This window comes from Caretta caretta, chromosome 1, assembly GCF_965140235.1.
Source record: "Caretta caretta isolate rCarCar2 chromosome 1, rCarCar1.hap1, whole genome shotgun sequence".
Classification (NCBI taxonomy): Eukaryota; Metazoa; Chordata; order Testudines; family Cheloniidae; genus Caretta; species Caretta caretta.
In genome coordinates, this window is record NC_134206.1 from 266,449,190 (window position 1) to 266,476,245 (window position 27,056).

At 44.3% G+C, this 27,056-nt stretch overlaps 1 protein-coding gene across 9 annotated transcripts in view; it reads right to left on the reverse strand.

Annotated features, from left to right (window-relative positions):
* The window catches only part of CNOT4 (CCR4-NOT transcription complex subunit 4), a 121,366-nt gene that overhangs the window by 45,013 nt on the left and 49,297 nt on the right, over window positions 1-27,056 (reverse strand). For 8 of the 9 annotated variants that reach the window (XM_048835431.2, XM_048835428.2, XM_048835433.2 and 5 more), the window contains exons 2-3: window positions 19,238-19,504; window positions 235-432 (exon numbers count right to left, since the gene is read on the reverse strand). In XM_048835431.2, the coding sequence (XP_048691388.1) occupies window positions 235-432; window positions 19,238-19,411 (372 nt within the window). In that variant the 5' untranslated portion in view covers window positions 19,412-19,504. Of the gene's footprint in view, window positions 1-234; window positions 433-19,237; window positions 19,505-22,117; window positions 22,205-27,056 lie in introns of all 9 variants that reach the window. The other variant, XM_048835429.2, reaches the window with a different exon arrangement.

Sequence of the window (27,056 nt, forward strand, 5' to 3'; positions counted from 1 at the left end):
CTGGTGAGGTTTGAAGGAGGGAGGAATTTCATCCACGCCCTTAAAGTGAAGGGACCCTAAGCATCAGAGCAGCCATTTCTAGAGAGTTGTTTTATCTGGCATCAGTAAAAACCGACATGCAGTTTGCCATCCAAGTGAAGCACAAGGATACCACACTTTAGGTGTGGTCTTTAGATATTCTGATTATGGTAGTATTTAGGCAGCAGGGAGAAGTGGCACATGTGAACTGTTTACCTCTGGATCTGCTAGGCGCTGTGACAGCCCTACCACAAAGACAAGGTTCTTCTGTACAACCCGTACACTGGCCAGGTGTTTGCGATTCTCTGATATTTTCTGCTTTCTCTCGTTTTGCTTCTGTTTCTTTTCATTTTTTATCCTTTGCAGCTCTTCCTGGGAGAGTGGTTTGTACACTGCTGGATCTTCTGGATATGGCTGAACATAAAAAACACCATTAAATGCAACCCAGTTAAGAGACTAAATATTTGAGAACAATTAATCTCAGTAATTAGATATACAAATTGATGTTAATGTTATGTAGTTTTCTGGTTGGCAGCTCTGTGGAGACAGTGTACACAGCCCCTTAGGAAGAGAGGGGAATCTCACATTACTTTCAAACAATACCCCTACTTGCACTCATGTAATACTGAAACTGACAAACATTACACTGACTCTGCTGCTCCCCCCGTCGGAGAACTCTACAAGCATTGGCAACAGGACAGAATCCTCCCAAGGAATTTCAATAAGGCAGCACAGTAAGCATGGGAAAAGGCAGGGCCCTGTCATCGCACATCCAGTTTAATTCTGTCATACATATGAAGAATATTTTAAAAGCCAGTCTATAACATAGAACAAAAGAATCCATTTGGTCATTGTCATGAAATCAAAATGTGCACCTCTGGGTTTTCAAGAGTCCTCTTAGCTTTCTGACCAGAGAATTTTGCTATTGTATAGTTCATTCTTTGTGTTCTCTTCCCTTGGTATAGAGGCAGGTTACTACAACAACTACTACACTGGATCATTTAATAGTACTGTTAACATGTTTGCCTAGCAGTTTCAGACAGACTTTGTCTCCACTGGGGAGAGGGGAGGAAGCACAATTTTACCTCAAAATAGCTCTCTCATTGAAGACAAGCACTGTAGGTTTTACCTCAATGAAGTTAGTTGAAGTAAACCCAAGGTGGGTTCACCCCAACGAGCTACACAGGAGTTTAAAAAACAGTTACGAACCTTTCCATAATTATTGTACTTCGAGATGTGTTCCTTGTGTCCATTTCACATCAGGTGTGTGCGCGCGCCGGGTGAACCATTGCCAGAGAGGTTTCCCCAGGTGGTATCCATCGGGCTGGCTTTATTGCACTCTGGTGCCATGTGCTTATGAGCTAGTATATGGGGCACTGCCGGCCACGCACCCTTTGAGTCTCTTTTTGCTGGCCAACTCTGACAGAGGGGTAGGAAGGTGGGTCATGGAATGGACATGACCAACATCTCAAAGAACAGTTACAGAAAGGTCAGTAACCATTTTTCTTCATCAAGTGCTTGCTCTTGTCCATTCCACATTAGGTGACTCACAAGCAATACCCCACGAGGTGGGCTTGGAGCTCATGGACATGCAGACTGCAACACTACTCTCCTGAACCTGGCAGTGTCTCAAGCCTATTGGGTAATGGTGTAGTGGGATGCAATAGTAGGCACCAACGACCAAGTTGTGGATTGGAACCTCTGCGATGAACACTGCTGAAGAGACCTGAACTCTTGTGGAGTGAGCAGTCATGATGGTGAACATTCTCATGCTCACAGCATGCCCGAATACTGGAGGTCATCCAGGATGAGATCCTCTGGGCTGACACTGAAAGGCCTTTCATCCTTTCTGCTACTGCTACAAAGAGTTGTGTGGATCTGCAAAAGGGTTTAGTCCTCTCAATAAAGAAGGCAAGGGCAAGCCTAATATCCAATGAGTGAAGTCGCCACTTTGAGTTCTTGTGAGGCTTCAGACTGGTAGAAAAATGGCCTGGTTGCTATGGAACTGAGAAACCACCTTTGGCAGAAAGGCATGGTGGGGTGCAGTTAACCTTGTCCCTGAACAACACCGTGTATGGTGGTTCTGATGAAAGGCCCTTGACTTCAGAGATTCTTCTGGATGATCAATACAAGCAAGGTGACCTTCCGAGAGAGAAGCAGTAGAGGGCATGACACTAGCGATTTAAAGGGAGGACCTGTGAGCCTCGAAAGAACCATGTTTAAGTCCCACCAGGGGGAGGGGGAGGTGGGGGAAGAGAAGAGATCAGCTTGCGGATCTAAAGATAAAGTCTCTCCAGCCCTGTAACAAAATGAACCATCAGTTCATGAGAGAACACTGACCTGTGTTCACTGGTCAGTGGAAGGCCAAAATTGCTGCTAAATGCACCTTGATAGACACGACCCAGACCTTGTTGTTTAAGATGGAGCAAGTAGTCTAAGATAGACTGAAGGGAAGACTGAGTTGGAATGAGGTCTTGTTGGGATGACCATATCAAGAAACACTTCCAATTGGTGAGGCAGGTAGCCCTAGTGGATGGCTTCCTACTACCCAGCAAAACCTGTCAAACTTGTTCTGAACAGGCCTGCTCCTCTGGGTTCAGCCATGTAACATCCATACAAGTCCAGGAAGAGAGGAAGTGGGGCTGCTACTGATGGATATAATAGCGTGCTGAACCAGTGTTTGTGTGGCCATGCCAAGACTAAGAATAACTCTTGCCTTGTCCAGTTTGATTTCTAGGAAGACCTTGTGAACCAGAGGACCAGTGGGAATGCACAGAATAGGAATTTTCTGTCCATGGAACCAGGAAGACATCAGAGAGAGAGCCTGGACTGTGCCCGGGCAATTAAGAAAAATAATGGCATTTTCTGTTCTGCTTGGTCACAAACAGGTCCACTTGGGGAGACCCCACTTTTAAGGCTTGAACCTGGTGACCTCTGGGTGAAGGAACCACTTGTGGTCAGAGGAAAAGGATCTACTGAGGTGATCGGCCATTGCGTTTTGGGCTCCCAGAAGACGTGAAGCCTTGAGGTGGATCGAGTCTTTCACACAAGTCCCACGGATGTACAGCCTCCTGACACAGAATGGAGGATCAAGCTCCTCCCTGCTAGTTGAGGTAGAATATGGCTGCGGTGTTGTCAGTCAGAACTCACACCACCTTGTCTGAGACCTTGGGAAGCAACAGTTGGCAGGCTAAGCAAATTGTCCCAAGTTCCCTGATGTTTATGTGCAGGAAGAGTTCTTCCTGGGACCACAAGCCCTGTGTCTGTTGAGGTGGGCTACCCAACTTAGGTCTGACATGTCCGAGACTAGGGACACTGCCGAGTCGGGGCGAGATACAGGACTCACATTATTACCGACAGCGGGTCCTTCCACCACCAGTCGAGGGAAGAGAGATCCAGTGTTGGAACAGCAAGCACTGAGTCCAAATGGTGTCTGTTCAGGGAGGAAATGAAGCTCGCCACGTCTGCAGGGACCTGAGCTGTAGCCTTGCATGCCAGACCACATAATTGCATGTGGCCATGTGACTTAGTAGTTTGAGGCAAATCCGGGCTGTCGTAATTGGGTGAACCATGACTTTGGATATCAGATCTGACATAATCTGGAATCAGATCTCTGGAAGGAAGACTTTGGCTTGGGTCAAGTCAAGCACTGGCCCGATAAACTCTGTTCTCTGAACTGGAATAAGTCAACTTCTTCTCATTTATCAAGAGGCCCAGCACTCGGAAAGTGGCTTGAACCACGCTAATGCTGGTCTTTACATGAGCCTCTGAATAACCCTTGATCAGCCACTTGTCGAGGTACAGGTAGACCAGAACACCTCGCCATCTGAGGAAGGCAGCTACCACCAGGCACTTCATGAAGATCCAGGGGGCTGCGGACAGGCTGAAGGGAAGAATAGTGAATTGGAAATGAGTTTGGTTCACAATAAACCTGAGAAATCTTCTGTGGTCACAAAAGATAAAAATGTGAAAGTAAGTGTCCTTCAAATCAATCGCGGTGTACCAGTCCTCTGGATCTAGGGAGGAAATGGTGGAGGCCAAGGAGACCATGCAGAATCTCAGTTTCTTGAGATATTAGTTGAGGCGACAGGCCCAGGATGAATCAAAGGCCTCTCTTGGCCTTTGGGATTTGAAAATATTAGGAGTAAATCTCCTTCCCTCTCAAGTTTTGCAGTACCTCCTCCAGAGCCCCCATCCGTAGGAGGGTCTGCACCCTCCTGGGTGAGGAGAGGCTTGTGAGAAGGATCCCTGAAGAGGGATGGGGATAGGGGGCGGGAGGTAGAGATGGATGGAAACTGAAGGGTATCACCGACCACCACTGTTTTTAGCACTCAGAGGTCTGATGTTATGTGGGAACATGCCGGACTGAAGTGGGACAGTCAGTCCAAAAATAAAGGAGAGGCAGGATCTGAGGGGGGGGACTGGTACAGTGCCTTGGGCACACCTTCAAAAAGACCTGCTTAGGCCAACCAAAGTGCCTACGCAAGCCCAGCTGGGAGGCTGAGGTGGATGGAAGTAGTTGACAGTGCTTATAACCTCTCCCCTTTCTTTTACAGGGTTCCTTCTCAGACACTGAGCTGGGAAGCGTGGTGGCTGATGGGGATTGATATGCTTCCTCAAAGTAGACAGAGCATAGAGACCCAGGGACATGAGGCTAGCCCTTGAAACCTTCAGGCCATGCAGCCTCATGTTCATCTCCTCTGAAAATAATGAGGAGCCTTTGAAAGGCCCAGATTGACTGCTGGACCTCGTGAGGGAGTCCCAAGGGCTGCAGCCAAGAGCATAGTCTCATGGTGACAGCAGAGGCCATTGTCCTCACCATGCACCTGCTGCGTCCAGTGCCGCCTGGAGAGGCGCTCTGGCAACATTCCCTCCCTCTTCTAAGAGGGCTGAGAATTCCTGCCTTGATTCCTAGGGCACAGAGTTCTTAAATTTGGCCAAGAAGTCCCACAAATTGTAGTCTTACTCCCCAGTAAGGCTTGTTGGTTTGAGATATTTAGTTGTTGACCACCTGTTGAATAAACTTTCCTCCCAAATAGATCACGTTTCTTTGCATTCTTCTGTTTGGGAGTAGCACTCGACTGGCCCTGTCTGTCCCTTTCATTAGCCAGTGATACGAGTGGGATGAGAGTACAGATACTCGTACCCACTGGCTGGCACATATTTCTCCTCCGCCCCTTATTTTGAAGAGAAGATGGTGTCTGGCACAGGACTTTAACCTGATCCATTACCACCTCATTAATGGATAAGACCACCTTAGATGGAGCTGCTGCAACCAGAATGTCAATGGGGCTGCGGGATGATCCCTTGAGCTTTTCAATCTCTAGCCCCAAGTTAACCACTATCCGCTTTAGGCGCTGTTGATGAGCCCGAAAGTCTTCTTGTGGTAGTTAGCTGCTCGGGCCCGAGACGGCCTCATCCGGGGAGGAGGAGGAGGAGAAGGAAGAGGCCTGTACTGGAAAAGGGGGCTTCTTTCTCTTTTTCAGCTTCAGTAACCTCCACAGGGGGCACATCCTGTAGATCGGTACTAGGGTCGGTACTGGAGTCAGTGTCCGGTGCTGAATGTGGAGGAGTGGGGACCACTTCTCAGAAGCAACTGAAAGGATCAGTGGGAAGGGGGACCCGGTACCGGGGGAAAACCTCAAGGATTCCAGCATGGCCATTGCACAGACCATTGTCCTCCTGGCCAGGCACCAGCACCGCACTAGAGGTATGATGGCATGTAGGATGAGTACTGATGGCTCTTAGGCTGAATGTAGACCTCCACGTTGGACTCAGACAAAGAGTCCTCTCTAGGTGACCATGGGGGAGCAGTACCTCTTGCTGCCTCCAGTTGGTGCCGAGGGTCCGGTGAACAGAAGAGGAGAAAAGAGACTGCTTCCCTCTAGAAGGTACCAGAGGGCCAGGTGACAGAAAGGTGCTCGGAGCACCGTGCTCTCTCCTGCTCAAGGTTGACAGAGCCGGCAGCTGATTAAACAGAGTAGGCAGGACCAGGAGTGACAGCAAATCTCTAGCCGCTGCAAAGGACTCCCGAGTTGGAGGCACTGCAATTCTGCCGGCACCACAACGACTTCCCAGTGTCGGTGAGGGATCCAGCACCAGACTCAACCATCTCAACGGTGCCGCCATAGGACCAGAGGTGGAAAAGTGGCCTGACGCAGGTTGCACTTCACTGCCTTCCCCTTGCTTGCCATTCTTTGGCACTGACAAGTGCCCTCTGTTGGTGTGCTACTTTTAGTGTTTCTTCTTCAGCATCAGAGATGGAGAGTAGTGCTGGGAGGTACACAGTGCCGGAGAAGTGCTTTGCACCAAGGCCGAAGTGCTTGGTGCTGAATCTGAGTAGCTTGGTTCTGAAGCCAGTCTAAAGATAGGATAACCTTAAGTCTGATCACTCTGTCCTTTGTGCAAGGCTTAAAGTCTCAACAAATTTGACAGTGATCTTTCATACGAGATTCTCCCAGACTCTTCAGACAACTGGAATGTGCGTTGCTCACAGGCATCGGCTTGCCACAGGCAGCAAAAGACTTGAAGCCCAGCTCCAGGGGTAATGGGAGACCCTTAACAATAAGCGGAGAGGGTACCCTCTACAGTAACACTATTTACAATGCCTTGCATGGTATCAGGCTTCAGAGTGGTAGCCATGTTAGTCTGTATCAGCAAAAAGAATGAGGAGTACTTGTGGCACCTAAGAGACTAACAAATTTATTTGAGCATAAGCTTTCATGGGCTAAAGCCCACTTCATCAGATGCATGCACTGGAAAATACAGTAGGAATTTTTATTTTTTTTTACACACACACAAATGAAAAAATGGGGGTTGCCATACCAACACTAAAGAGAATAATCATTTAAGGTGGGCTATTACGGGCAGGAGAAAACAACTTTTGTGGTGATAATCAGGATGGCCAATTTCAAACAGTTGACAAGAAGGTGTGAGTAACAGTAGGGGGAAAATTAGCATGGGGAAATAGTAAATCTATCCAGCTCTACTCTTAGCCCAGCAGAAGAATCTGTCCTATCTCAGGGCCTCTCCTTCTGCCCCTCCACCCCCACGAACATGATACATTTCTGTGGTGACCTAGAATCCTACTTTCGATGTCTCCGACTCATGGAATATTTCCAACACACCTCTGAACAGCATACTAACCCACAGAAACCTTCCTACCAACACTACAAAAAGGAGGATTCTGCGTGGACCTCTCCTGAAGGTTAAAACAGACTGGATTTCTACATAGACTGCTTCCGCCAACGTGCATGGGCTGAAATTGTGGAAAAGCAGCATCACTTACCCCATAACCTCAGCCGTGCAGAACACAATGCCATCCACAGCCTCAGGAACAACTCTGACGACATAATCAAAAAGGCTGACAAAGGAAGTGCTGCCCTCATCGTAAACAGGTTGGAATATGAATGATAGGCTGCTAGGCAGCTCTCTAACACCACTTTCTATAGGCCATTACCCTCTGATCCCACTGAGGTTTACCAAAAGAAACTACACCATCTACTCAAGAAACTCCCTGAAAAAGCACAAGAACAAATCTGCAGACACACCCCTTGAACCTCGACCAGAGGTATTCTGCTACCCAAGGTCCATAAACCTGGAAATCCTGGACGCCCCATTGTTTTATGCATTGGCACCCTGACAGCAAGATTGTCTATGTAGACTCTCTCTTAAGACCCAATGCTACCAGCACTCCTAGCTATCCTCGAGACACCACTGACTTCCTGAGGAAACTACAATCCATTGGTGATCTACATCCATAGTGGCCAGGATGGTGTTTTCTGGAAGAAGCCCTCTACACCAACATTCCACACGAAGATGAACTGCAAGCCGTCAGGAACACTATCCCCGATAATGTCACAGCAGACCTGGTGGCTGAATTTTGTCCTCACCCACAACTATTTCACATGTGGCAACAAAGTATACCTTCAAGTCGGCGGCACTGCTTAGGGTACCCGCATGGCCCCACAGTATGCCAACATTTTTATGGCTGACTTAGAACAACGCTTCCTCAGCTCTCGTCCCCTAACGCCCCTACTCTACTTGCGCTACATTGATGACATCATCATCTGGACCCATGGAAAGGAAGCCCTTGTGGAATTCCACCATGATTTCAACAATTTCCATCCCACCATCAACCTCAGCCTCAACCAGTCCACACAAGAGACCCACTTCCTGGACACTACACTGCTAATAAGCAATGGTCACATAACCACCACCCTATACAGGAAACCTACTGACTGCTTTACTTACCTATTTGCCTCCAGCTTTCATCCAGACCACACCACATGATCCATTGTCTACAGCCAAGCTCTAAGATACAACGGCATTTGCTCCAATCCCTCAGACGGAGACAAACACCTACAAGATCTCTATCAAGCGTTCTTACAACTACAATACCCACCTGCTGAAGTGAAGAAACAGATTGATAGAGCCAGAAGAGTACCCAGAAGTCACCTACTACAGGATAGGCCCAGCAAAGAAAATAACGCCACTAGCCTTCACCTTCAGCCCCCAACTAAAACCTGTCCATCGCATCATCAAGGATCTACAACCTATCATGAAGGATGATCCCTCACTCTCACAGATCTTGGGAGACAGGCCAGTCCTCGCTTACAGACAGCCTCCCAACCTGAAGAAAATACTTACCAGCAACCACACACCACGCAACAAAAACACGAACCCAGGAACCTATCCTTGCAACAAAGCCCATAGCCAACTCTGTCCACATATCTATTCAAAGGACACCATCATAGGGCCTAATCACATCTGCCACATTATCAGAGGCTCGTTCACCTGTACATCTACCAATGTGATATATGCCATCATGTGCCAGCAATGCCTCTCTGCCATGTACATTGGCCAAACTGGACAGTCTCTATGCAAAAGAATAAATGCATACAAATCAGACATGAAGAATTATAACATTCAAAAACCAGTTGCGGAACACTTCAACCTCCCTGGACACTCAATTACAGATCTAAAAGTCGTAATTATTCAACAAAAAAAGTTCAAAACCAGACTCCAATGAGAAACTGCAGAACTGGAATTAATTTGCAAACTGGACACCATTAAATAGGGCTTGAATAAAGACTGGTAGTGGATGAGTCATTATACAAACTAAACTATTTTCCTATGCTAATTTCCCCCCTTACAGTTACTCACACCTTCTTATCAACTGTTTGAAATGGGCCATCCTGATTATCACTACAAAAGTTTTTTTTTCTCCTGCTGATAATAGCACAACTTAATTGATTACTCTTGTTAGAGTTGGTATGGCAACCCCCTTTTTTCATGTTCTCTGTCTATATCTATATCTTCCTACTGTATTTTCCAGTGCATGCATCTGATTAAGTGGGCTTTAGCCCACAAAAGCTTATGCTCAAATAAATTTGTTAGTCTCTAAGGTGCCACAAGTACTCCTCGTACTATTTACAATGTATACACTGTAACTAAACTATAGAATAAACTTACAATACAGAGAAGAAAACCACTGATAGGCACCTTGCTGAAGCAAGGAGAGACATTTCAGCAACCATCACAGGTGGTAAGAAGGAACTGAGAGGGTCTGTGGCTGGTGGCACTCCTTATATGGCACACAAGAGGGCACTAGAGCCAGCCTGATGGATGCCAGACGGATGGAAAAATCTCCAGCAACGGTGCATGCAGCGCGCACACACACACACAAACCTAACATGAAATGGACACAAACAAGCATTCGAACAAAAACTGCAGTGCCTCATCACTCCTCGGGCTTCACATTGAGACAGCCATCTTGAGGTAAAACCACCCTTTTTTGCAGTGAAGACATACAACTCAGAAAGCATGTCAAGGCTATTATATATTTATCCTCCACACCCTGCTGCTCACAAGGCACTCCTACCCATTCTCAGTCCTGAAAACAAAACTCAGAATTATAAAATGTATAACTAGTCTTCATAACAGTTTGAGACATACAGTAACAAAGTTTATATAACACAATATATACACAATGCATCGTAAGACAAAATTTAAAATTGATGAGAATGAAGAAGTTACTGAAGTGATGCTAAAGATATGACGTGCACATATTACGGAATTTCCTCTGGGGCTGACAGTTTAAAATATGAAACTTAATCAATTACACGGAAAACAGGGAATTCTCTCCCCATGTTCTAACACCCAACAGAGTTGACTGACTAGGTGCGTTATAGAAGAATTTAACCTTCCCCTGAATTACAATACACTGACCAGTACTAGAAGCAGGATACCAAACGAACAGTCTCTCTACACTGTCCTGGACAAACAGCTAATCTGAAGTACTTGAGCTGGTATGCAAAGGATAGAGCTTGTACTGAAAGTATAGGGAATATACTTTTTCATTGCCATGCACAGGAATTTAAAAGTCGACACATTCTATTAGTGTTAATGGAAAAGATGCATTCAACTCCATGCACAGCAACACCATATTGACTTGATCTACCCTTGAACTTGGATTTTTAAGGAAATGTGGCTTAAAATCAAGGTATTGTAGCACCACAACTGAAGAACAAACCCCATGCAACAGTCAATCCTTCATGCACACTTCACTTAACTGTTGGATCATAATCAATGACCCACTCTTGAGGCTTGGTCACAGCCATGCTTATCACAAGTTATGTCTTCGACACACACGCTCGGGTAATCATTTTAGAAGGACACAGCATTAAGTTTATATGGCATTTCACAGATAGCTGGCTCTTTGAAGTAAGGAACTTTTTTTTTTTAAACTTGAACAGCTCTTTGTCTAATTGTATGCAGACTATTAAACGATGAAGAGGATAAAGAATATTACCTAGAAGTAGATAGAGTTTCTTAAGAGGAACTTGGAGGAAAGGCTGTTTGGGGCACAAGGCAGCTTTCAGTTACAGGGGATAGTGAGGATTGAGGCATGAGGCTAAGAACGGAGGGAAACCAAGGTTGTATCTATAATAGGTAACCGTACCACTGAAAACTAAAACAGTTTGCCCCAATGTAAAGGAGGATATGGGTAATGTGCCCATTCTATGCATCCTTTTTTTCAGAATGGAGATCCTCAACATTAAATCACCAAGCATCCCAGGTGACCCAGAAGAGAAAGAGGAACAAATTCTAGCAATACACACAGTAAGTCAGAGGAAGAGTCCAACAGTGGAATTCATGTTGCGTGAAAGGCTCTATTCTCCACCATGATCAAAGTAATCAGCTCCATGAGCTGCTTCAAGACAAAGTTCAGTGGACTGCATGCCATTTTGAAGTCAGGAGCATGATTACAAATTGTGTGAGGGTTGTTGGATACACCTGCTTATCCAAGGTAACTGCAGAACTAAGTGAGGAAGAGGAAGTTACTCACCTTGTGCAGTAATGATGTCCCTGTGGATGCTCCATTGTATGTGTATCTGCGTCCCTCAATGAAGGTTTTGGTAGCACTGTCTGTTTGGCCCACACATGAGCACAAGGGAGGGAGAGCATTTCCTCGAGGCTAACTAGCACTATGTGGGTGAACCACCCCTCTGTTCCTTCCCTACTGCAGCTCCCCTACTGAGAACACCAAAGTAGAAGGGAGGGTTGTAGAGCACCCAAGGGGGACACACCTTGAAGAACTATCATTACTGCACAAGGTGAGTAACTTCCTCTTCGAGTAGCATCCCTATGGGTACTCCAAGATAGGTGACTCCCAAGCAGTATTCCACAATGGAGGGTCAGGGCTTCGGCGTCTAGTCTATTATGGATGACAACGCTGTGGAGCTGAAAATCTAGTAATTGCATAGTGTTCTGTGAAAATATGAGCAGATGCCCAAGTCACTGCCCTGCAGATTTCTGGCATAGAAACATTTTTAATGGCGTGACAGAAATGGGAAACACTCATGGAATGCGTATGGATTCCAGATGAGGGTAGCAAATTACGATCATGGTAGCACTAGTTAATACAATTCAGGACCCATTTGTAGAGTCTCTGAGCTGATACTGCTACACCTTTGACCTTTCCACAATTTAGAGGAAGAGCTTAGGAGATTTCGTAAAGGCCTTTGTCCTGTCCAAATAAAAGGCCATGGCTCTCCTAACATCATGTGTATGTAGTGTAGCCTCCCTGTTGTCATGAGGAGGCTTTGGGTAGAAGGTGAATGAACTGTTTCATGTGAAAAGACGAGGTGACCATGGGGATGAACTTTGGGTGTGACTTTAAAAGAAAATTGTGAAGGGGTGTATGTGCCATTAATGCTGCTATTTTCCCTATTCTCCATGCCAAGGTGATGGCTACTAGGAATGCTGTCTTCATTGGTAGATGTGTAAAAGAACAAGGGGCCATAGGTTCAAAGTGCCGTCTAGTTAGGCTCTTTAAAACTAGATTTAGGTCCCTCACTGGAATGGGGTGCCTGATTTGGGGAAAGAGATTTCCTATATTTGACAGGTTTCAGAACAGCAGCCGTGTTAGTCTGTATCCGCAAAAAGAAAAGAAGGACTTGTGGCACCTTAGAGACTAACAAATTTATTTGAGCATAAGCTCACGAAAGCTTATGTTCAAATAAATTTGTTAGTCTCTAAGGTGCCACAAGTCCTCCTTTTCTTTTTGCTATATCTTCAAGGAATCTCTGTTGTTGGACAGGTGAAAACAGAATATCCCTCTGCTTGTAGAAAGCCATTATAGCTGCAAGATGTACTTTGACTGAGCTGAGAGACAGCCCTGTCCTCTTGAGGCCTAGTATGTAGTTTAGCATGGTGGGGAGGAAGGAAGATACCAAGGTAACTTGCTTGGAATTATACCAAATCTGGAAGCTTTTCCATTTTTGCAGGTGAATGCGGCAGGTAGACAATTTGTTTACTGTGTAATAACACTTCTTGTATCTCCTTGGAGCAGCAGGTCTGTGTGTTGGAACTATGGAGGAACAATGTCTTGAGTCGGCAGATCCACAGGTTGGGACTGGAGGGTTTGTCAGGTCTCACCTTCTCAAGGGGAATTTGTAGTATCTGCTACTCTTTTTGTAAGATCATGAAATAGTTTAAAATCATCCTCCATGGATGATGGAGGGGGCCATCACTGCCTCACCTGGTGAGAAGGAGGAGATATTGGTTTGTGGTGTAACCTCTTTAATCTGTTTCAGAGTAACAGCCGTGTTAGTCTGTATTCGCAAAAAGAAAAGGAGTACTTGTGGCACCTTAGAGACTAACCAATTTATTTGAGCATGAGCTTTCATGAGCTACAGCTCACTTCATCGGATGCATACCGTGGAAACTGCAGCAGACTTTATATACACAGTGTGTGTGTCCCCCGGGAAAAGGGGGGGGGGGTGAGAAAGCCTGGATTTGTGCTGGACATGGCCCACCTTGATTACCATGCACATTGTAGGGAGAGTGGTCACTTTGGATGAGCTATTACCAGTAGGATAGTGAGTTTGTGTGTGTGTGTGTGTTTTTGGAGGGGGGTGAGGGAACCTGGATTTGTGCTGGAAATGGCCCAACTTGATGAGCACTTTAGATAAGCTATTACCAGCAGGACAATGGGGTGGGAGGAGGTATTGTTTCATGATCTCTGTGTGTATATAGAGTCTGCTGCAGTTTCCACGGTATGCATCCGATGAAGTGAGCTGTAGCTCACGAAAGCTCATGCTCAAATAAATTGGTTAGTCTCTAAGGTGCCACAAATACTCCTTTTCTCTTTAATCTGGCCTCCTGCTCAAGTTTTCTTTTGAGGTTCTGGAGCTCTGGATGCAGAGGCTGAAGGAGACCATCTTACTGACACTTGGGAGGAGACACCAGATGCCCGAGAAGTATGGTGCCTGTAGGTTGCCCATGTTCCCAGTATGGTGGAACCCACAGGTGGTCGTACCAAGAAGGTTGAGGTTTGGACTGAGGGTCAACTGGAAGGGCCCTGGTTGATGTAGAAATGGGCCATGGTGTGAGGACAGTGAGAGGATATCATCCTGGTCACTATCTGAGTCCTCATTGGACAGCATTGGAACGGACAAGGAGACTGGTGGCCAACACCCTGGTGCCAGTGGCGATTCCAGGGATCGAGATGTGCTCAGTACCAGGGCCCTGGTATCAAGCAAGTGGGAAACTCTTAGAGTCTCAGCCACCATGAGATCTCTGGGAAAATGAAACTCCTGCAGTACCACTGTGATCAGCACCATCAAGGCTTGTTGGTGCGGATTCACTGATACTGAGGAAATCGGCAGAGATCTTGCACGAGATGATCAGTCCGAAGATGATTGTTTGGAAGTAGCTGATACCAAGGGTTTCCACATCAGTACTGCTTTCACAGAGACATTACAGTCTTTGCTCTTGCCCTTGACAGGTGGTGTCGCCGCTTCAGAGCCTCCGCCCTTCAGGTCTTTAGGCTTATAAGTGGTGTCTGCACCTGAGGACCCGTGTCTCCTCTGGATACCGCGCTTTGTAGCCGAGGTGACTGACCATGCCAGAGATCTCCTCTGGCTGGTCCGGGGCTCAGTCTGAGGACTTGCAGCTCTCTTTTGGAGGCCTTGCAAAGAGAGTACAAAGATTTCCTCTTTGGTTCTCCCTCCTTAGATGTAGAAGGCTCTGGGAACAATCTTCACCGTGGAGGGGATTCGGGACCAGGGTCAGAAGCTCGTTTAAGAACATCCTCCATAAGGAGTTTCAACTTTAACTCCTGGTTCTTTCTGGATCTAGCCTTCAATTGCTGACAGAAGGTACGCTTCTGTGGAATGTGAGCTCTCCAAAGCACCGACGCAGTAGCAGTGTCATCTGTAACCAGTACTGCCTCCCTGCAGGAAAGACACCGTTTAAACCCGGGGGAGTCAGGCATGCCCTTTTGCTGGGGGTGATCCCCAGATGAGAAAAAGGGAAAAGACGGGGGGAAGATTTTTTTTTGAACAGTAAAAAAACCAGAAACCTTATAAAACTAAGAAAAATCTAATGGAAATGCTAAAAGAAGCTAAGAAACTGAACTCAAACTCTGGTGTAAAGAGAAAGCGGACTGCAATTTGCTCTGTCTTAGGCCAAGTGCAGTTGAGAAGGAACTGGGGATGGTTCACCCATGCAGTACTAGTTAGCCTCAAGGCAGGAAGAGTTCATGTGTTGGCCAAATGGACACTGCTACCAAAATCTCCGATAAGAGGCACGGGAAAACAGATATACCTACAGTGGAGCACCCAAAGGGACACTACTCGAACGAGGAGACTTTTGCATCCCTTTGGGAAGCTCCAGATTACCTGCATGAGAATGTCATTCTCTGTAGAATGAAAGCAGTGTTTGTCCCAAGGAAGAGGTCTACCCTGGATAGCAACTGGTCAATCAGGCACCAGTGGGACTGGAAACCCTTGAATTTAGCAACAGAGATCAAGTGTTTCAGTGGCATACAATCAAGCTAGCAAACATCCGCAAGACCACTGATGGATTTGAATAGCTGGGTTTCCTGAATTTCTGGAGCTATAGATGAACCCATGCGCACCTGATCAAGCCCAGGAATAAACTAACAAAAGTCTACCACTCCATGGTGACAAAAGCCTTATAAGATCATGGTGCATAGTTCCTAGATGTTTACTGGAGTGGGCGAGGGGAGAGTGATACAGCTACAGAGTGTGAGCAGAAAGGTGGTCAAGTATGCCTCTGAAAGGCTGAAAGCAAAGTGGAAGTACCTACTGAATACAGTGAACAGTGTCGTGATATCCGCTTGTTGTATTCTATCCAATATTGTGAAAGCAAAGGAGGTGTTTGACAATGGACAGAGGAAGGCATGAGTCTTGGAGCAAAGAATGGAGGTGGACAAAGGTGTGCCACTAAACGTGTGACAATTATGAACATTGCCTGCAACAGGCATATGAACCAAATCAGAGTTGCTTTGTGCTCATATTCTGCTGTTGTAGGAATGCAAGGGGATCAATGCGCTTAATGCCTGAATGCGGCATACTGAAATGTTAGCAGTTTAACTTAATATCACTGATTCCATAGTTGCTAGTGGGTTTGATACCATGAATTAATTAGTTTTTAATAAAAGTATTACCAGCATTTAGATGCTTTTGGACACAGAGGATATGGGGGTAGAAAAGCAGTGCTGTTTAAGGTAATTCAAACTATGCCTGCTGAACTATTAACTGAGATTGATTTGCATAATTTATTTTATCACGGAACATGGAAGCCACCTTCAAAAATGTAGTTAATACATAACAAAAAACAGCAAGCCAGATTTTGTTTTATGCTGAAATGTGGACTAACTGTGCAAACTGCTATTGGCCGTGCATGTACTCTATCAAAAGTTCAAAACTTTGTTTTGAAGTCTTATTCTTTATCATGTTGTACATAGCTCCTCACACACTCTTTGTCCTCTTGCATAAATTTCCCTTGGCATTTAAAGAGAAGTTGCATTTTTCTTCAAACTTCAGTTTTTTTCTTTCCATGTTTTTCTGAACGTTGTAAAAACAGATCTAGTTTTTGTTGCTTGCCAAGGGATCTGTCAAGCACTCTGCTTCTTGTATTCCCAAATGCATGGTCACATTCCTGCCATGTAATGGATATGCCAAACATTTCCCATTTTTTGCCTTGTTGCAGAAGTGGTCTCTGAAAAGAGAAATATGGAGTGAGTCAATATGCTTACGTCAATGAGCCTCTGCCTGCTGCCTCCCCAGGCCAGAACCTTCCCCTGCAGCAGCGAGAGAGGCTCCAGGAGTGGGACACTACATTGCTAAATACAGCAGTGTAGATGGGAGAGGCACTGCTTGGGCACAGAGAGCCATGTAAGGTACATGCCCTAAGTTTCTGGTACATATTCCGTTCACCATCTACACAGAGGTTTATACCTGTGCTGGTGAGGTGTGGTGTGTAGTGAATGCACTCTATACCAGGCCGTGCAGTGCACTTAGCCTTAGAATGATCACATGGCATGGCTCAGCTAGCAGGGTACTTCTGCCCTCAGAACTGATTCATGTAGGTGAATGGGGAAAGGTGGTGATGGGCATTACGGGTGGGACTTCCAAAACTAGCAATATCCATAGGATGAGGGAATTAGAGGGCTGATGCACCAGGGGAACCAGAGAAGGCAGATGGGAAGAGAGGACTTCTATCTTCACATGATGCTACATCTTCATCCTGTTTCACACCCATATGAATGTTCACGTGAACCCAGAAAACTGCTCCCAAACCCCAACCATGCAAAAACCTGAGTTAAAAAACACAAACACATATACCTTGCGCAGATATCCCTTCAGTCTCCAAAGGTGTCATCTTCCCAAACATGACTGCTTTTGCTGCAGCTACCATCTCAGAGTTTTGGACAGATGTTACTGGGATCTTGGCAGAGCCTCTGGCATTCCTGGATCCTGGTCTGCCCCACTAGTTTCAGAGAGCACCACGGGAGGTGGTGTTCTCTTATTTCCAGGTTCCTCAACAGCCCACTGGTGGGTGCCACAGTTCTGTCCAAAAGCATCTCATGCTCCAAAGATCGGAGAGTGCCAAGAACATGGTCTGGTTCATCATAAGGGCAGATTTTCCTCCCTGCCCTGGAATGGCTGTTGACATCCCCAGCCTTATTAACATTGCATCGCCAGTCCTTCTATTTTCTCCCAGCACTATTTTCCTGAGCAAATGATATCCAGCTCAGTAAGGCATTCAGACACCTAGTCATGAGCCAAAGTGTTCCAAATTACAGAGGTCAGCTGTAACGATCTCCTTAATCCAGACACTCACTAGTGCCCGGAAGTCTGCTGAGGAATACCTGGCAGCATGTTTCTACGGTGGCTTCTGAGACATGCTCCAAAACCAGTTTGCAAGCACACAGTAATCACAAAGGAGTGAATACTGGCAAGAAGTACTGTACAACAACATTTCGGGGGCATGAAGCAATATTTGTACAGGCAAAAAGAGTCCAGAAAGCTTGTCCTCAAGCCAGCAGAGTACAGAAGGTAAATCAGACAGACTCCATAAGCAGGTACTGTGGGACTGTAGCAGAAGGAATAATCATATCATTGGCATTATCACAATAGAATTTACTGTCGACAATGGCATTGCACTGGTGGAGACAGACAGTGACCGATGACACTGATTAGTCTTCCTTGTAGAAAGTCCAATCCAAAACAGTGAAGCTAGCTTCTGTGCACCACTGATTACACCTGTATGTCAATGTGTGGTTCTTTTCAGGCTTGCTAGAGTCTCCAAACAGTGATTAGCATGCCAAATTTCTTTACTGTAGACAAGGCCCAAAGGAGCAACATGGTAAGATGACTGAAGGTGCATATGGAAGAATGAGGCAGCAAGTGCACAGATGCAGGTGTAGCAAGGTTACTTAAGGCCTAGAAAGGGAGCTGGAATTGATACCATAAAAGAGACAAGATGCCAATGAAGGGATTCAGTGAGGACAGGGACATGCTTAGAACAGGGGAAAAAAGGGGGGACCTCTGTAGCTGGGTTTAGAGGAAAAAAGGTGAAAAGCAAGGAGACAAGAGGAAGTTATAATAATTAAAGGAGACATTACCAAGGATTTCTGAAGAGGTGTGTTGGGTGATGAAGGCAGAAGGAAGCAACAGATTTTAGCTGAGACTACATGAGGAGGAAAGAAAAGAGAAAAGTCAAAGATTCCAAGGTTGTGACCCTAGGAGACACGAAGGGCAGCAGACTTGAAGATCAGTTTTAGGGAGTTTAAAAAGAGAGAGAACCAAAATGTGTCAGGTAACTGGAGTTGTGACTGGATAGAATGGGCGAAGTCTAAGTATGGCACTCAAAGTACCTTGAGCATTTGGTAACAAAGATGCAAGAAACTACACACCCGTCAAGCACTCTCACCAAGAGCTAATGGCTTATAAAGTGGGTGTCAATAAAAATGAAGAATAGCTCTGGCTCAACAAGTACAGCAAAAAGGGGTGCTTTATGAACTCCCACACAGCTGCACCACCATACCTTAACCCTCACTTGAAGCATATCCTGCTGTTTCAATCCTCGCCATCTATCCCTAAACAGATAGATCAGTGCATCACTATCCTGATTCCCAGATTTTTTATTTCTCCGTTAACTCTACCCACAGACCTCAGTCCTGACCTGCACCCTCCACTGCTATTCCACTTCTATCTATTCCGCAGAGACGACTACTGGTTGCATAATGATTTTCATATGTACAGATGGCATCCAGACAGTGAGACGCTCACACCAGATCTACACTGTCATTTGAAGCAAGGTTCCCTGATGTAAAGGAGTACTAACCAATGCAAGAACCTCAAGACATATGCAAGGTAAGCCGTTATTCCAGGATATTTACCTTTCTGCAAGCAGGACAAAGTCCATTCTCATCAGTGCGGATACGGTGCCAACAGAAGCGACAGATTTGGTAGCCACACGTGCAAGGGAAGAAGTTGATGTCATCAATCTCCAGGGGCTCCATGCAAAGAGGGCATTCCACAGGGTCTTCCTTCGCATCAGGGCTGCGAGACATCTTCACGTGTTTGCAGAGCAGCAAAAAAGTTTATAATAACTTAAGGGAGCAGAAAGGTCTGCACTGAAAATTAAAATGGAGCAACTTGAAGATCTGCAAGAAAATAAGACAAATGTGTCATTGAGTTAGTATTCAAGTTTATATTGCAAAACCCATTTTAACAACACAGAAAACCCAAATGACAAATTTAGACTTTTGGTTGTATCTTTCAATTCTCCATAGCCTTTCCTCTCTCTCTCTACCCCCGTAGTCTTTCCTACATGACTTAGTCCAACTTGGGCCTCTCGTTCTGCTTCTGAGTCACATGAGCTGTTGGAAAGGTGCTATTATTGGTGTTTCCCTACCTAGCAAGCCATTGCTCTGACTGTTGCTGGCCAAGTGTCCTTGCCCAACAAACCCTAGATTTGAGATTTTGCAGATGAGCACAAATACCTAAAAGCAACACATGGAGTACATGCAAACCTTCCTGGATACATTTAGTGAGTGTCTGAAGTCGATCTCAGAAAGTGGCAATGAAGTGAAAAAATGAACCTACTTGCTTTATAAAATACTTGCAGAGATTGGGAATTATTTCAAGCTCACTGGTTCAAATCCAGTCTCAGTCAGTAGGTTAAGAAACTTTTTTTAAGCACAGAAATTTAAGAAAAAAGCAGTAAAAGCTCTTTTCCTCAACCCTGACCTGAAGCAACTATGAGAGAGGAATTCAGTGTGTGTCTATTGCATTCTCAGACACTGCTGAGAGTAGCTACAGCTGTCCATTAAGTTACAGCTGATGTGTACATAAGCCTGTTCACCACAACTGATCAACCCACTTTCTGTAGGCTACCACTTTTTTTTCCTAGTGGCATCACTCTGGAGCTTTTCATCAGTGCCAAATTCACACTACCACTGGTATACTGACAAAAGCTATTATGGCATTTGCTTAATTACATTTTGCATAACTAATACTACAGCTAAGTTTTGAAAATGGCTTCTATGGTAACACCCATTTTCAGTGCTCAACTTCTTCCAGAAGGATAGCTTTTAGAAAAGATTTTCAATAATTGGTTTTTGCTCAAATGTAAAATTTATAAGCCTAGGGAAAAATCCTTTCATGCTGTGTGCATGCTGACGGAGAAGATGGATTAAGTTTTTCCTGCTAAAAATCTGATTAGGGAACTGTTACTTTTACATTTGAAACTTGGCAGGCAGACATTTTTAACATTGCTTGTGAGGATGGGGAGCAGGGCTCAACAGCCTTGGGGCTTACTTCCGGTTTATACCTTAAGCTCCTAAAGCTCATGCTTCAACCTGCTACTGGCAGGGACCAGGAAAATATTCCTCCAATGTGTTCTGGGAGGTATTTCCTCTTCTTCCTTCTGAATAACAGGGACAGCCACAGCTAGAGATGATACACTGGTGAGGTGGGGCTCTGCTCTGCTCAGTACCACCTCACTCTCTCTCAGGTGCTTGGCTGGCTAGTTCTTGCTCACATACTCAGGGTCTAAATGATCACATTATGTGGGTCATGTAGGAATTTTCCCCCAGATCGGATTAGCAGTGATTTTAGGGGATGGGGGCAGGGCTGGCCTTCCTCTGCAGCACATGGGTGCAGGTCACATTTATCTCATTTAATCATTTTCCTGTCATTGCAGGGATCTTTAGCACCATCTAAGAGAAGTGTGGCTGGCCACCGTAAGAGAACTGGAAGGACCTACTGCCTGTATGAAGAATATAGAGGAAACTTAAAATACATGACAGAGCAAATCCATAGTCCGCTCCCAGATCACCTGTCTGACAAGCAGGTCTGTCAGGTCCTCCCCCTCCCTAGATGGGAAAGGAGGCAAGGAGAGTTTTGATACCAATCCCTGGTTAGTCTGGTGAAAATGAGGGTCTTCAACTGTGTTCCCTGTAAGCTGCATGGTTGGGTGGCTACCCAGCAGACATTCAAGTGCAGCCCAGTTGATTAGCAGAGTGCACACATCCAGCAGTGCCCCTCCCCCTGCTGCTTTGCAGCCACACTGCTCCATCCCACAGCTGCTCCCAGGACCCTCCTGCTGCCTGTGCAGAGCAGGGGGATGGGTGGCTGCTGATGTCAGGCTGTCCCCCCTCCCCCTGCCCACCATCTCCACAGAACAGGGGAGCTCCACAGAGCTGGCTCAGGACTCTGAGCTGCTGCGGTCTGAGGTCTGAACAGTAAGTGCCTTTCTTAAAAAAAGAGACAGTGCATGGTTTTTAAGACTTCCCCAGCAGTCAGTCACTCACACACACCCCTTGCCCATGTACCCCATCTCCGCAGAGCGGGGGAGGGGATGCAGGGCTCAGGACAGAGCAGGAGAGCTTTCCGTGAGTGCCTTAAAGAGACAGCACTCGGCATCTCTCAAACTTTCCCAGCAGCCAGCACACACACTGTCTCTGGGTCACAGTCTCTTTCACACTCACCTCCCAACACATACTTGTATTATTATTGTTACTTCTGGGTACTTCCTGCAATGTACATATATTCTCCATAATTTTATTCTTTCAAAGTGTATTATTTTAGTGTTTTGACTGGTCTATGCATTTCATACTTTTATTTCTCTTACACTTAAATGTAATTCTTTGAATAGTGAGTTTTAAAATGCCTAACCTGTCCTGGCTGGAGTAATTATCCCTATGGTAACTTTTAAAAAGTATACATTATATCTAGATTTTTTGTTTCTACTGGTGGCACACATCCGCACATACCTCTGTGCACATAAAATTTATTCCGCACAGGGATGGAAAAAATTAGATGGAACATTGGTCCTCAAGTACATGAAGTCAGGTGCAGTCCTGGTAAAAGAAGTAACAGTGTGTATTTAAGTGCCCACTACCTTTAGTGCTCACATAATGATGAGGTTAAAAGGAGCAGATGTATCAAAGGTACTATGTTTCTAGTTGGCATGCACCAATAATATTTCTGCTGTTCCCAGTTTCCCCCCCTTTCCTTCCTACTTGATTCCCTAGGAAGGTAAAAAGCAAAAAACTTACTAATGAAATTTAGGATATATAGTTAAAAATCAAATGTAAGAGTTAGGATTGCTACAACACAATTCTTTTATTAGTGGCAGTATTACAGTAGCACCCAAAGGCCCAAGCCAGATTCAGCGCCTTTCTGTAGTACATTCTGTACAAAACAATTAAAAATAAACAGAAGAATCCCCATGCCTTGGAATTTGCCCTTATTTTAGGCATCTGTATTATGTTGTTTCTCTTGTTAAAAAGGACACCTTAATACATTGCTGTTGAAGGGTATACTAAGCAAATGCATGCAATATCAAGTTAACACTTTCAGTTAAAACCTTGAAGTTTACATTTCCTGACATTAAATTTGCTAAAATTAAATACAGTTATTGCATTTGTATTTAACGATCAGTTTTGCTGGAAGTAGACTACCTAAACTGAGTAAGTGGTGGAAATAGTTTCTATCTAGGAAGTGCAGGGAGAATTGTATGGAGTTTCTTCAGATTACATTTAGTCAGATGTCTAAAAACAGGCCAGTAAGCAAGCAATGTATTCAGTTGAACAGTCTACTCATTCCATTGCATGTTCAGCAAATCTAAGGCTATTGAAATATGTCTGAATCAAGCAATGCCAATGCTAATGAAAGTAATTTTTTTTTTAATGTTACACAATTTCGAAAGGATGCCAACATATTTAATAATTCTACTGACAACTGAAGTTGATATTTGGACCTTCTGCTAGAAAAAGTCACCAGTTCATGAAAAACATACCACTTATTAGCCAGTGCCTCAGACATGCAGACAGGCTCTCTAGCAAAACTGCAAAGTGATTAACATTTATGAGCTGTTTAAGTTAGCACTAAGAGTTCAGCAGCTGCTGGCAATAAAGTCAGTAGATTTCTGCATAGCCTGCCATAGGCCTGTTTTATATTCCAGCCAAGGGTAAAGAGCAGCTGTGTTCTGTGGTTTTGAAACTAAGAGAAAAGCAACATTTTTATTTATTCTGGAAAAGGTTATTTAAAGAAATTCCACCAAAGTTTGCAACAAAGATGCAGCACAGCTGGACACTACCTAGTACAGTCCTCCAGATTGTTGGATGTCTACATGAGAAAAGTAAATAGGCGAAATAGGAAACTAATTAATAGGCTGCTTGCCAGGGACACCTTCAATCTGAAAGTTACACTTACCTGAAAACTGTGTGCCTACCATAGCTGAACACCCAAGATCCAAACAACTAGAAAAGGGAAAAAATTTCTCCATTTTTCAGTTTGTTTACTTGGTTCCCTTGACAGCTGTGTCTAGTCAGCTTCACTGTTCCATTGTAAAGTTAGGCTTGGAAGGATTAGATTTTTATTGGTAAAATGATGGTAAAAGTTGATTTCTCCATATACACAAACTGACAAAAATTATTTTCATTTATAATAATCAAAATTTACACACGGACAACGTAAGAAAAATGCTGCTTGACAACTTGAGAGTTTAAGGGCATAAGGATATTTACTTTACACATTTTGACACCAGATGTTGACAATTTGTGTTTAAATGATAAAGCTTTAACTTTTTGAATCTCAACATGCCATAAAATTGTCTGACTGCCCCTATTTCCTGCAATTATGAAAATTTAAATAGCTAAAATAAAAAATGCTTAAACAAACCAATCTTATCAAAATTATAAAGAAAATTCTGTCAAGCCCGGAGAGTCCATTTTTTTAACAAAACAAAAAAACACCTCACAACATACCCACACCCAGGTTGTCAAGCAATTTAAAAAAATTCATTGCGATTAATTGCACTGTTAAACAATAGAATACCATTTATTTAAATATTTTTGGGTGTTTTCTCCATTTTCAAATATATTGATTTTAATTACAACACAGAATACAAAGTGTACAGTGTTCACTTTATATTTATTTTTGATCACATTATGTAAAAACAAAATAGTATTTTTCAATTCACCTAATACAAATACTGTAGCGCAATCTCTATCATGAAAGTTGAACTTAATGTAGAATTATGTACAAAAACTGCATTCAAAAATAAAACAATGTAAAATTGTAGAGCCTGCAAGTCCACTCAGTCCTACTTCTTGTTCAGCCAATCACTCAAACAAGTTTGTTTACATTTGCAGGAGACAATGCTGCCCGCTTCTTATTTACAATGTCACCACAAAATGAGAACAGGCGTTCTCATGACACTGTTGTAGCCGGCACTGCAAAATATTTATGTGCCAGATGCGCTAAAGATTCGCATGTCCCTTCATGCTTTAACCACCATTCCAGAGGACATGCGTCAATGCTGATGACAGGTTCTGCTCGATAACAATCCAAAGCAGCATGGACCAGCGCATATTCATTTTCATTATCTGCGTGAGATGTCACCAGCAGAAGGTTGATTTTCTTTTTTGGTGGTTCAGGTTCTGTAGTTTCCACATTGGAGTGTTGCTCTTTTAAGACTTCTGAAAGAAAGCTCCACACCTTGTCCCTCTCAGATTTTGGAAGGCACTTCAGATTCTTAAACCTTGGGTTGAGTGTGGTAGCAATCATTAGAAATCCCACATTGATACCTTCTTCGCGTTTTGTGAAATCTGCAGTGAAAGTGTTCTTAAAATGAAGAACATGTGCTGGGTTATCATCCAAGACTGCTATAACATGAAATATATGACAAAATGCAGGTAAAACAGCAGGGGACATACAATTCTCCCCCAAGTAGTTCAGTCACAAATTTAATTAAAGCTTTTTTTTTTTTTTTTTTTGAAGTGTCATCAGCATGGAAGCATGTCCTCTGGAATGGTGGCCAAAGCATGACGGGGCATACAAATGTTTAGCATATCTGGCATGTAAGTACCTTGCAACGAAAGGGCCATGCAAATGGCTGTTCTCACTTTCTGGTGACGTAAATAAGAAGCAGGCAGCATTATCTCCCCCAAATGTGAACAAACTGGTTTGTCTTAGCGATTGGCTGAACAAGAAGTAGGACTAAGTGAACTTGTAGGCTTTGAAGTTTTATATCACTGCAGTCAAAAAGAAAACAATGTAACAAAAAAAAAATCTGTCCTGAAAATGCAACTTACAAATGTAAAGAGATTGCACTACAGTATTTGAATGAGGTGAACTGAAAAATATTTCTTTTATCTATCATTTTTAGTACAAATATTTATAATAAAATTAGACACTTCATTTTCAATTACAATACAGACTACAAGATATATGAAAATACAGAAAAACATTTAATAAATTTCAATTGGTATTCTATTATTTAACAGTGCAATTAAAACTGCAATTAATTGTGATTATTTTTTTCTTAATCACTTGAGTTAAATGTGATTGACAGCCCTAAAAAAACTCTTATAATAGCCAAGCAGAAAAAAACTTAATGTTGGAAGAAAAAAATTCAGGGCATGCTACTGAAAGGATGTTCTATTGAAATTTGGATTTATTTATTTGTTTATGTTAAGATAACTTGATTGTTTTGAAACTAGCTGACAGTCTCTCAAACCTTTTGTAACCAAACCCAAAACAAAGGCTAGTCTAGCATTTTGGGACAAAAACTGCCAAAACTTCAACGAAGAGTTTAGTGACTTCCAGGTATTTCTCTACTTGGGTGGAAGGCTTTGCCCAATTTCGGATTTAGTTGGAATACAGACCCTGCCACTCCTTTCCTCCTATTCCACTTGGGATTGGGGAAGAGGTGCAGCAGTGGTGTGCTATCTTCCGTATTTAAGGTTTTCAAGGGGCAACCACCTCACTAACTCCCCTCAGCTCTTTACAGAGATGACAGCTTGTTACCCGATCTAGTTGTTTCCTAAAGGGCACTGGCAAGAGGTAGGCTTGTTTCTCCACACCCCAATACCTTACATTTGCCAGAAGGGGGCAGTGCTCTTGTTCTGCGGCTGCATGAGTGAACTGATTCTAAACATTCTTATGCAGAAAAGGGGCTAAATCCCCAGAATATTAGGGACTTTTGGGAGGAGGGAATAGAGAAGAGATAGTGTGCTTGTCATGTTCTAAGGCTCCAGTGGGAGCAGCAAACGGCCATACTTGGTCAGACCAAAGGTCCATCTAGCCCAGTATCCAACAGTGGCCAATGCCAGGTGTCCCAGAGGGAATGAACCGAACAGATAATCATCAAGTGATCCATCCCCTGTCGCTCATTCCCAGCTTCTGGCAAATAGAGGCTAGGGATACAATCCCTGCCCATCCTGGCTAATAGCCATTGATGGACCTATCCTCCATGAATTTATCTAGTTCTTTTTTAAACTTAGGAAGCAGACTAGCCAATAACTCCATCAAAATGAGGCTGAGGATAAATTAATAAAATACTAGCCTTCCAGAACACATCTGGCAACCAGGGGCCTCTAGAAGGGGAAGTGCAGGTGAGTTTCTGTTTATGTTTCACTGAATGCTTTAACATACCAGTAACTTGAAATGAAACAGGTCACAAAGTCTATGGACTGAACCTGCAGAAAAGATCTGCTGAAATGCATGCAAACAAACTAGGAGATTTTTACAAAGCCCTAATATGTTTTGAAACTCCAGTTCTGCATAGACTCAAATATGAGCGGGACTGTCCTGCCCAGCCCCTGAACTCCTGCCAGGGAGGCTAGCCCCTGGCCCCTCCCCCACTGTCCCCCCTTCCCTGCAGCCATGCCACCGCACGGGCAGCAAGGCTGCAAGCTCCTGCCG